Genomic DNA, 11,986 nt, shown 5'->3' on the forward strand with positions numbered 1-11,986 from the left:
ACTCTGCGGCTCACTTTCAAGACAATGCAGAGCATTGTCTTGTCCAACTCGTAGATGGATTGGAGGGATTGCGCCTCGTATAGGCCGGTCCCGGATGGTCGGTTATTTTTGGGAAGTTTGAGAGAAGCAAGGTATTACTCTGCTCGCGGAAGACCCCACTCCATGCCAATGGCACGATAGTTGTTGATGTTTGGGATGGCTTCGGATGTGGTATCGGTGTTCCCGTCTTCGTTACCAGATGTTTCATGATCATCCTCGTCCTCCTTAGTGTCTTCATCGTCTTCATCGTCTTCATCGTCTATCCTGGCTCGCTTCCTACTGGTGTTGTTGTTGGCTGCGTGAGTTTTACTTTCAGCTAGTCGGCGTTGGCGTACGGTGGTGGTGGGAGTAGGCAACCGGTGGTTGTCTTCAGAAGTTTTCGACACAGAGGGTTTTCGGTTTTTGCGGAGGCCGGATCGCGGGGGCATTGCAGGGTACTACTGGTTTTTAAAGTTGTAAAGCACTTTGGTTAGATGCGTATTTTGGATGACTACGTGGGATGAATTGGTGTAATTCTTGCTTACTGTCTGTCGTCGATGGATTGGTGGATGGATTGGTGGATAGAGGTTGATGGTGAAGAGTGTGAAACAAAGTTCGAAAAGATCGGCAGGAATTAAGAGTGGGAGATGCTGAAGGTACGTAGTGTAGGTGTAGGAAAATATACATTATATGTGTAAGATGTTAGGTGTCTGGGAGCTTAATGGTGGAATACTGTAGTAGTGAGGAATGTACTTGTGCTAGTGAGATAGTGAGTAGTGATGTAGTGAGGTTTTGGAAGTGGGATCGTAAGAGGCTGTTGCGAGTAGCACAATGGGTAGTTGTGTAGTAAGATCTTGTGGTTTGGTAGTAAGGTGTTCATTTAAGTAGTAAGAGCGGGTGATTTGGTAGTCAGATTTTTACATATGTAGTAAGATCTGGTAGTTGGGTAGTAGCATTATTGCTTGTGTAGTCAGATCTGATGGTGTGGTAGTAACATTTCTACATGAGTAGTAAGATTATTACTTGTGTAGTAAGATTATTACTTGTGTAGTAAGATGTGGTGGTTTGGTAGTGACATTATTACTCGTGTAGTAAGATGTAGTGGTTTGGTAGTGAGATTATTACTTGTGTAGTAAGATCTTGTGCTTATGTAGTGAGATTTGTACTTGGTGCGTATGGGGGGCCAAGGCCCCCCCCTTGTAGAAGTGTGACTTAGGGTGATCTCTAGGTCACCATAGGACCATCTATCTTGCTAAGAAATTCTAAAGGGGGACATTCGAAGTACATAGGATGATAGCTACACGTGTATCATCCAATACACTCGGTGCTTTTCAGTGTACACAGGTGCGTTAGCATGTGTAAATTGAGTGGTCTAGATGGACGTACTGCAGGATCCCAACATTGGTGCATCACCTTGATGACTTCCGTTGGTGTGGAGTTGTGGGCAGTACCTCTAGCTGACCATTCAACTATGCGTCCCACACCCTGAGTTAAAACCTTGTTCGCCATTGATCGAAGTAGCACCTCGGCGTCGTCAATCGGAATAGTACTTTGTGCGTCCTCAAGAAGAAAGGTATCATTTTTAGAATTCGAAACCGCAACTTGGCCGTTGAGTCTGTAGGCATGGTTGTCCCTGATTTGTGTGTCGATTTTCAGGGCCGCAACCGTCAAGGCGTGACCTTGCAAACCGCTCTCATGTACAATGACGTCGGATTCAAAATAAGAAAATCTATCATCCCGATCCGCTTCTACAGAGATGATCTACGTAACGGGATTAGCTGCATGTCGATAATGTTCTGGTCAGGCGCTTACCTGTCTTTTAGTTAAGAATATAGAATTGAATCGCAACGGATATCCCGAAACTACGTAATTGTGCATTAAGAATTTGATCCTGGATAAGTGTAATGGAAATTGGGAGGTAAATGATTGCTTTTATTGTCTACCTAAAGAGTGTGTTAGATCCTAATTTATATCGCTGATGAGTATGAATGGAAGAAACATAACAGAGATTAAAGACTGGCCCAGGTGAATCACTCCACTGAGTTGCGTCCTGAGGCAGTATTCCGGTTCTAATCAATGAATCAGCTTGGCATTGCCACGGCAGAAAAACAGCTTGTCGTCAAGAAGGTGCGATGCCATGAAGAGGTCAAGAATCAAGGGATCCGGATTATTGGGTGACTCAATGCACTGTAGGAGCCAAATACATTTTCATAATGCAGAGAATGCTGATATAGGTTACGGTAGCGGCAATGTCCTATGTGAAAAGTTAAATCAACACATTGCAATTGGATTCACTTTGTCCGGGCTTCTTTCGCAAAGTCCACCATGAGCCAATGTAGTCGCCGCCTCGGCTGTGTGGAAGTCACGTGAGGGTGATGCGCAGTGGAAACGCAGTCGATACAGTTTCTCTCAGCTTAATCCTGCAGAGCAGACTCGCTGCTCAGGATGAGGTGCTGAATTGAGTGTCTGTCGTTCTGACTCGTCAGCCATCCCCTGCAGAGTGTCTATGAACAGAGAGTTCCATGACGTTTCGGAAAATAATTCATTTTGATCACGGAATAATGGTAGTATGACATTGCGGATTGAGATACAATGACAAAATCGACGAAGCGTATTGACATCTATAGACAGGAGCAACAAAGAAGAATGAGAAAGGGAACGTATCGATACAATGGAAATGAAGATGTGCTAAAGTAAAAGAAAGTGAGCTGTTACAATGTACTGAGAGTAGCGCGCAACGGAGCTCTCGGTCAGGATCATAGGCATAGGGCATGTAACAATGAGCGGATCAACAAAAAGGGTGTAGCATGTGGAACAGGTTCCATCAACCACGGCGAGGACGTTTACCGAGAGATTTGTTCGACATCTCGGCGAGTGGTTCGGAACCTTCTTCTCCTTCGTCGGCTACGTCAGCAGGATCAACGTCGCCATTAAACAATGGAACTTCGTTTTCGGAAGAGGGTTTGCTGACGTTCACGGCGGTGACTTGCGATGCGGAGGTGCTAGCCACCGGTCAAGAAGTGCGACCGCTGTGACGGGTGCTTTGGTCAATATTAAAACTTCTTGTAGAGCGACGACAAAGGCACTCACAGTGACAATGGGACACGGCCACCGTTGGGACCTCCGGCTCCTCTGGCAGGGGAGGGAAGGTTTAGTTGAACTTCGCCGTAGCAGACGCTGATCGCAGTTACCTGTTAAGTTATGGGTTAGTTATTTGGAATCAAGAGTGTCTCGACAACTAACCTCATTCTCCCACATGAAAAGATCGGCGTCGTAATCTCTAATGTGGCCCGTTAATTGCAATTCTCTACCGAGTTGACATAGATTTTGCGCCTTCTCCATGTTCCGGGCAGGAGGGATGAAATGTTTTGTAAACCATGACACATGTCCTCGAGTCTGGCAGAGGCATCATTAGATAGAGAACCTTCAAAAAATGACAACGACTCACCAATGGGTCGTAATCCGTATGCTTCAGCGTTATGACTACAGTGCTCTTACCATTGTGAGCGGGATCTTGGATCAGGTCTCGCCCATAAACAATTCCAAGCGCTATCATTGGAATCTTGTCGATAAGGTCGCCGACAAAAAATTCACCAAATCTGTCAATGTTGCCCAGATTAATACGATTGATGTTTTCAAAATGAAGTTGGTCGTCGGTATTGTTATTGGTGCCGATAAGCTTGCAGTTCATCGAATAAACATTTCGTGGAATGAGAGTGTCTGCTTGGGAACCGTAAGAGGTGATTTGAATCGGGTTTTCGAACGGTGCTCCTCCGTTCATCCCTGAAGTGGCGATGGATGTGTGATGAGAAATGAAACCTTTCGCGCCGTTCAATCGCGCAAAGGCCTATGGAGAGGTACCTGTCAGCGTGTTGAATAACTCGGTGGAGTCTAGTACGGACCTCAGCGCCGGCCTCGCCAGTAAAACCGACTCGAACGGTGTGGGACGGGGTTCTGATCTCGTTCTTTGACGCGGGTTTTGACATGTTGAGGGTGGTTGGAACAATGGTGTTATACGATTCAGTCAATGAATCAGCAAGAAAGTGAGGTGGAGTTTAAGTGAAAAATTCGAGATACGATGATACGATGAAGAGGGAACAGATATGCGGATGGAACAACCTTGAAATTGCAAAGATTGAGGGTTTATATACTGGTCCGTGAATTGGTGTATGGTAGATTGCCGGAAGTGTCTTTTCGACTGAGGAGAGGGCGTCAGGCCATGTCAGAGACACGGTCAAGATCGCAAAGGGCTGGTCGTACTGCTCATGACTATCATCCGGGCCAGGAACTCGTGTGCATTGGATTTAACGGTGTCAAAGCCTAGACCGTTGTAAGGAACTAATGAAATTAATGAGTGAGTAACGGGTAGTATATCAAATGTGGGTTTGAGTGTAGGGCGGTTGCAGTTGAAGTGGCAGCCGGAGGTTATGCGCTGCTGTACTGCCACGACTTTGGTTGTCGGTGGTCAAGAATCCAATGCGGGTGTAACCACTGAGGAATGCGGAGACCTTGATTGAAGTTGGAATGTTGTGCAATATTGGAATTATCTAGGTTCGCGCGGTGACTTACATCTTCATGCAGGATTAAGAAAGGAAGAGGCGGTGTGTCGACGACGTCCGAGGCGGTCACGGGGCAAATAAGTATCAATAATTGGCAAGTATTTGTGACACATAGTTTACGAAAGCGGACTGTGGTGATGGGCGATATCTCGATGTGCCTGAGCGGAGATAAATGTAACTTGAATCTGAGGAATCATGGTTCGCGAGTTATGTTAAAGGTTTCAAAAGAGATTGGACTGCGAGGTTGGTGTTGCAATGATGTTGGCACTGCCAAATATTTGCGATTGGAATAGACCGTCGGTGTCTCAATGCTTCCCCGTGAGGTTACGGTAATATGTTGAGAGATCTTACCCTTGCAACATTGAGTCTGTTTGAGCCGATATATGATATGGGTTGGGGAAAGATAAGGAATCCGTCAATGTATATGATACCCTACGGCATCTTGATCCATGTATATAGATAGACATACACAGGGTGTCGAGGAGTGATGTGGTTGCGGGGCTGCTTTTGTTCTTCTGCGTAACGTAAGTGTCGGCCATACGGTAAGACTTTTCGTCGCCGATAAATACCTCTACTGATACCAATTTCGTTGTGCTCTGTCCTTTCCTTTCTGGAGTGCAGCATGGATTCATCGTCCGCTGATGGACTTACTTACTTTTTACCCAAGATGGGTCAGCGTATAACACCTAAAAGAAATTATCAAAGGACGAATCTCATTTGCAGGAAAGATCTCATCACTCCTTGGATGTCAGAGCGTCAAAAGTCCGAGGTGTACTACCTTGACATTCCAGCAACAGCGATGATAGAGGTCAGAGACGGCGAAGATCAATGTTTCACGTGTTCTCTTTTCGGACATGCGTTTGTCGACTGCCCGGTGAAGGGTATGCCGCCCCGCGAGGACTTCGGCGATTGGCGTTTAGTAGAGAATGGCAGAGTTTACAGTTTGTTGGCTCTGTGGCCGGAGCTTGGTCGAGCTCGTGCACTTGCTAAATTGCAAAAAAAGGGCAATGGAGGTGGCACTCAACGCTCTGCGGTACCACGATCAAGGTAAGTAACGAATATTTAGGTAGCGATGTGGTATTGATGTGGATTTAAACATTTTTATAGTGCCAATGACCAGATTGGAAGACTGAGCGGAAGTCACGGAAAAGAAACGTATGTCTATTGTCTCTTCAAGCATAGATATGTGTTTACGACAACATTGACGGGCGGAGGTGACTACATCAATACAGCGTTGAGGCAACAACGTCAGACGGAGCAGTGGCTGAAGTCCGAGGCGATGATGAAGTGTTAACGGCCTCAATGAAAATGTAAGTGCTGAAGGATTGTATGTGATACCTACTGTGTTGCGGCTAATAAAAGTGTAGCAGAGTGAACGGTTTAGACAGGGCGGAGAATGCGAAACGGAAAAATGTGTCGTCTGCTGAGTACATATGTCAGGTTGTTTGCAAGTGATCTATGTTTTACTGACTTTGAAAGTAGGTGTGCTGAAGGCCCAGGCCGCGCGGACAAAAAACGGAAGTGTCAACAGATTAAACGATCTAGGTCATGCACCAGTCTCAATCGCTCTTTCAGCCATGTAAGTCAACTCAATTCTAACGTGAATTGGTTGCACATGGCTAAAGTGCATGTGCAGTGTCCTAATTTCCGTCGATCAGATTGCGAAACCGACTTTGTATTATAAAAGAGTGTGAAGTCCTGGAGAAGACTACGGTGTCGTCGCGCATTGATATGACGCTAATTTTATTGCGGACAGCAAGGTATATGTTGAATGAGGGGACAAATGATAGAAGCAAAGGATTATAGTTCTCAGATTGGGGTGTAAAGGCTGGAATTTTTTTCTATTTTATGTTGGTTGTATATGATGTGTCATCACATTGAGGTGTAAAGGCTGGAATTTTTTTCTTTTTATGTTGGTTGTATATGATGTGTGAAATCGTATAGTCAAAGGGTTTGTAGGGTTTCGAAATTAAGGTGTAGGGAATAGCAATTGCTTTTTCTTATTCGTCATTGTGGAGTGTCATAGCTCGGTTTTGTGCCACGTTTATTAGAAGTGTTTGCAAATGCCGCGGTATGATTGGGACCTTCACAGGATCTTTGTCACGGTTGCAGATTTACACCTTGCGCAATGATTGATGCATCAGGGGCAGGGGCTTCTTTGATAGAGTGAGAGCAATAGGGTTGGGGTCTGAAAGTACATGGAGAGTGACACGAATCATTGCATTGGCAGCGTATTGGCGCGTGATGACTGTATCGGTGACAGCCACATTTGCCCGGGAGACCGATTGCGAAGGAGTCATTGTTTTTTACGTCGCTATGACCCCGGTGACCACGGCGGCGCCGTCCTCGACACAGGGTGCTGGTTCCAAGCGTAGGATTCTGGGCAGCATCTTTTTTTCGTTTCGAGCACATTTTCTTTTATTTGTTTGATTGAGGATGTCGCATGCCGGGAAATCAGAATTGCATTGAGTTGCAAATTTCAAAGCGCCCATTGATTTGTACATAATAATTGCTGCGCTATGATCAAGTTCTCGCGACAAAAGGAGATATCAATTTATGAGTTTGTCGTCACAGACCTCCGGCGAAGTCATGTCGTAACATTGTTCCTCTGGCTGATCCATACAGAGATATTCCTTAGAGCATCTCCAACGCGCCCCAATCTGAATGACTAAACGTTACGTTTATGTCAAAAACGTAACGTGTACAGGTGTTATTCAGAAAATCGTCCTCCAGCGCCGAGGGCAAGGTCTCACACCTGGCCCACGGTGCGAACTTGGTTTTTGGGAAATGACACACTCCCATGCTCAGGTCCGCAAATTTGCGGACCTGGCTGAACAATCTGAAAAGCGATCTCCCATCACCTTTTGGCCAAGCAATGACTAAAATGATTGTCCGTACGTCAAACTTGTTACGTATTGTGACAACAACACAGGTAGGTGACTGCTCTCGTCTGGACAAAAAGGGACTTTGGGCTACTTTGGGTGACATGGGTTGGACCTCAAGAGATATTGAGCATGAAGTTGAGTAGTGCGCTGGAGGGCGCTGTCACTGAATAAAAAATACAGCTGTCCAGCCGAGGAAAAAACTCACCTGTACATGTTTTCGGATTCAGCAACGTTGGAGATGCTCTTAGATGTTTTGAAACATGCGGGTAGAATAGTCTCAGGCTGGTGGAACTCAGGATGAGCCCCGACCCCCGAATGCCGGGGACTGGGCTGCCCGGCCCACCGACTTTTTTTCAAAAGTCAGAACGAGGACCGACCCCGGTATTCCCCGAGCTTTTTCTGGCTCATAGGTCAAGCCCGGCTCCCGTACCCTGACCCCCGACGAACTACCAAATCCCCGGGAAATTAAGGGGATCCCCGAGTCCCCGGCTATTTCCGGCAGAAACCGCTGAGCACAACCTCTCCCAAGCGTGTATTTATCCGCTTTTTACAGCTTGATTTTTCCTCGGGTTCCCCGAGGAGAGTCACTTTCTTTTGACTCTCAGAACGACTCCCGGGCCCGATAATCCCCGCGGTTCTGCGACCCTTCGAAGGCCAGAACGACCCCCCGACCCGACGGGCTGTCCCGCGGGTATCCCCGATTTGGCGGGTCTCGGGGCTCATCCTGAGGTGGAACTGTACTCAGCTGATTGAACAGGTCAAAACTCGAGCTATTCCAATTTTTGAGTTTCTGAACCCTGGATGTCAAGCTCTCTTCATATTTGACTGTTCCTCGGCTCAGGAATCGTTTGCTTCAGATGCTCTGCGGGCTGAAAAAATGAACTTGGGATCAGGTGGTGGAAAACCACGTCTTCGAGATACTGTGATCCCTTTGGACGATCCCAACATACCTACACGCCTCCAAGGTCAAATTCAAAAGATGAACTTTCCTTCTGATTGTCTCGGCATCAAGAAAATCAAAGGTCAACCTGGCCTCAAGTTGGCAGATCTACCAAAAGGTGTTCAGCAAATTCTAGACAAACGAGAACTCTGGAATTATCACAATCATCAGCGTGCTTCAAGAGGTCTTAAACCTATGGGATTAAAGTGTGAAAAGTGCAAAGAAAGCGGTCTTGCTAAAGACAAGATTCGCCGAGCTGAAAGAATTATTCAAGACGCTGCTGAAAATCTCAATTCAGGCACCACCTTGGAACTCGATGCAACATCACCATCTGAGGACAACTCTCACGACTGCTGTGCGTTCAAGGTTCTATCCAACCAATCGGACTTCAGAAATGAAAAGCCTGTACTTCAGAAGATCATCGAAGAGGCAGGTCACTTGTGATGTTTTTGCCAAAGTTTCACTGTGAATGGAACCCTATCGAGCTCCTTTGGTGCTTCATCAAACCACGTAAGTTCTTTTTTACTCCTCCATAAAATCACATTAATTCATTGATTGCTCATCTTAATATCGATTTTGCTCTAGAATATCGTAAATTGAGTCACACTGCCAAGACAATTGCCGAAGCTAAAACTTTGTGGGAAACCGTCAGGACCAGCTGTCCGCTGATCTATACGCAAGTTTTTCAAGAAGGTGGACAAAATAAGAGCTGACCTCATGTAAGCCGTCGCTTTTTGGTTCGATCGGACATGATTTCCTCAAAATTTACCATGATATGTCATAGGGAAAAAACAACGGGCCCTGATCCAAAAGCGCAGGTCTACGCTTCTCACCGACAAGTCCCTTCGACAGCTGCATCAGAACTTTTGTGATTGGTTTTGATGGATTTACTAGTGTATCGTTTTATTCGTTTTGTCTTTTTCATCGTTCATCTCTACATCACAAACATCATTCTCATTTTTCTTCAATTTGTCATTTACCTACGTCAGAACTATGTACTTCGTGAGCAATGAAATTGGTTCTTCCAATTCAACATCCAATATCCATTCTTGAATACGCTACAAGTTGCCTCGCAAGCGAGAGCGGTAGGTTTTTGTAAAAAAAACAAAAAAATCCAACACCTCCGATTCCGGAAAAAAGCTATACGTGGATAGCAATAGGTCTCAACATCAATTATCCATTCTTGAATTCGCTACAAGTCAACTTGCAAGCGAGAACGGTAGGTTTTTGTAAAAAAAACAAAAAAACTAAACACCTCCGATTCCAGAAAAAAGTTATACATGGATAGCGATACGTCTCAACTTCTGATATCTGCTCTTAGATTCACTGAAAGTTGACTCACAAGCGAGAACATTGGATTTCAAAAAACAAAAACAAAAAAAACTAGTGATCAGTTTTAAAAAAAAGTTATGCATGGAAAAACAAAGGGCTGAGGGTTTCAAAACTGCTCTCTGATGCTCAAAGTGTTGAGATCTGAGTGAGAACATCGAATTTAAGAATTGCTGGTACTCGTTTGAAATTTACAAGCCTTTGGCACTAGCAACCATACAGTTCGTACAGCTTATGCTCACTTAGTGACCTACGCTCATGGAACTTATCCCTTAAGACGTGCCTTTGTTAAGACAATCACTGATACTCTCAACAACCATCCATGTTCAGTCTGCTACACCACGGGTGCGTCCTGACCGCCTGCGGGCTGGCCGAGTCGGCCGTCCGCAGGCGGCCTGCCTCTACGCAGTGAACGGCCGCCCCGCGCTGGTCAGTGAGGGAGCGCCGACGAGACGCAAAATACACGCCCATGGGCGGCCTTCCTGGCAGCCACTTTCCAAGCTCCAGACGCTGGATATCCTGCCGGCAGGCGGCCTACAATGCTACACAGTGGCCTTGCGGCGGCCGACCAGTCAGAATCCTGGAGCCGAATGGAGCTCAGGAACGGAGATGGGTCTCAGGCAGGCGCGGGCACGCGATATCTCGTTGATTATGACACATAAGGCCTTGTTTCTTCAAGGATGCATTTCCGCAATAAGATAAGAAAGAGAGACAATTGGAACTACAGGCTAATTCGCATTGAAACAAAGACAGTATTGAAAAGACATCTTGAAAGATGAACAGAACAAAACACGCGTGGTTCATCATTCATCAGCAGCGGCGGGTTGGGGTTCCATGGTGTTCATTTCCACCTCGACCTCCCCGTCGCTGGGCAATGCAAAATTCACTTGGGCAGGAATGTCCGTGAAGCGAACATTTCCTTCAAACAAAGCGCAATCCTGATTGTAGACCAGTTTATAGAACCTGTTCGGTTCAAGCCAAAACAAATGGTCAGTTGGTAATGCAGAAAAAAAAGACACCATGAAAGAATGAAATAATGCAGACTTACGCCGTAGTGTAAAGTGGCCCACGCTCGCGCATCTTTCGCAGTTGTTGGTCAACACGTGCCCAAATGTTGCCACCACCCCGAACGACTCGCATCGCTTCGCGACGCTGTGAAATGGAGAATGGAGAGGAAACACAATGTGTTTAACATATAGTGTTTCTGCTAAGTAGGTGGATGAGTATACAAGCGGGATGCCACTGACAAGATATGCCACGCGCAGACGATGACCCCAACTCAATTGGCTCCATAGGGCATCTGCGTCCAGGCTTTCTGGGTTAGTGTTGCATTGATCGGCAATCTAGAAAAGCAATATGATGGTCAAAAACTTCATAAAGGATGTGTGTAGAGGGAGAGAGGTAGAATTACGCGATGGACAAGCTTCTTGATGTTTGGGACAGTGGCGGTGATTGGGCTCGGATCTCGTGGGTTTCGAATGTTTGTCAGAACCTGCTCAGCAGCATGAGATAGAGAAGTTATCAAACAAAAAGTTGTAAAAGGCAGATCGAAAACTGAAACACACCAGGAGATGCATTTTCTCTCTTGCATGCTTGCCAGCGTCCTTGACCAATTTGTTGTAAACCTTCCCAGCTGGAACATCCTGGAACCCATCGATTGTAGGAGGTAGGTGTTGGACTACCCATTGGCCACCAATGGCCTGAACTCTTTGCTGTACGGGCAAACCAAAGCATAAGTAAGATGATAATGGGCTGGTTGAGCTCAAACAAACACGGACCTTGATGGTGTTAAAAAGGGATCTTTGTAGTACATTTCCATCAACCTGGATGGCAGTATAAGCCTCGAGGCCAGCTTCGCCAACAAGCGCGTAGGCCAACTGATAAACCCGCTCCTATCATTATAGAGAGATCATTTAATCGAGAAGGAGAGATAAGAGAAAAAGGTGTTAAAGTCGTTTGAAAATCAATCAATGATGGTCGCAGACGGAAACGGATCCAGAAGATACAGTTGATCCTTCAACCAAACCCACCTTTAAAGCAATCGAGACTGCCCAGGGAGCAGCTGGGGTGGCGGTGGGCACTCGGTTGGCCCCTAGACCAGGAGAGGTCGCTGGAGAGTCGGATCCAGCAGACAAGTCGGCCAATGTCGCAGTAAGTTGATCAACCTTGTTGGACAACGTGACGACTTGTTGGCGAGATGACACGGAGGAAACCGTGTCGTTAACCTCGTACACCTTGTTCGACAAGATCGATGT

At 46.2% G+C, this 11,986-nt stretch overlaps 3 protein-coding genes across 3 annotated transcripts in view; 1 reads left to right on the forward strand and 2 right to left on the reverse strand.

The window, feature by feature from the left end:
- MELLADRAFT_63060 (uncharacterized protein) overlaps window positions 1-1,896 on the reverse strand; it is a gene marked incomplete at both ends in the record, with an annotated part of 3,459 nt that extends 1,563 nt beyond the window's left edge. The window contains 5 exons of the mRNA XM_007409823.1: window positions 139-476; window positions 564-668; window positions 752-871; window positions 1,405-1,779; window positions 1,831-1,896. Coding sequence (XP_007409885.1) covers window positions 139-476; window positions 564-668; window positions 752-871; window positions 1,405-1,779; window positions 1,831-1,896 — 1,004 coding nt within the window. The remainder of the gene's footprint in view (window positions 1-138; window positions 477-563; window positions 669-751; window positions 872-1,404; window positions 1,780-1,830) is intronic.
- Window positions 1,897-2,842: 946 nt separating this feature from the next.
- Window positions 2,843-4,004, reverse strand: MELLADRAFT_86270 (uncharacterized protein; the record flags this gene model as incomplete). The annotated part of the gene is made up of 5 exons (XM_007409822.1): window positions 2,843-3,020; window positions 3,109-3,209; window positions 3,262-3,414; window positions 3,467-3,865; window positions 3,921-4,004. 5 exons carry the CDS (start codon window positions 4,002-4,004, stop codon window positions 2,843-2,845), a joined length of 915 nt encoding a protein of 304 aa, XP_007409884.1.
- A 279-nt stretch (window positions 4,005-4,283) lies between these two features.
- Window positions 4,284-6,221, forward strand: MELLADRAFT_106368 (uncharacterized protein; the record flags this gene model as incomplete). The annotated part of the gene is made up of 9 exons (XM_007409743.1): window positions 4,284-4,348; window positions 4,600-4,820; window positions 5,041-5,101; window positions 5,199-5,624; window positions 5,685-5,732; window positions 5,810-5,887; window positions 5,945-6,012; window positions 6,060-6,156; window positions 6,203-6,221. The coding sequence occupies 9 exons, from the start codon at window positions 4,284-4,286 to the stop codon at window positions 6,219-6,221; spliced, it is 1,083 nt and encodes a 360-aa protein (XP_007409805.1).
- Between the last annotated feature and the right edge of the window lie 5,765 nt (window positions 6,222-11,986).

This window comes from Melampsora larici-populina (assembly GCF_000204055.1).
Source record: "Melampsora larici-populina 98AG31 unplaced genomic scaffold MELLAscaffold_17, whole genome shotgun sequence".
NCBI classification, from domain to species: Eukaryota; Fungi; Basidiomycota; class Pucciniomycetes; order Pucciniales; family Melampsoraceae; genus Melampsora; species Melampsora laricis-populina.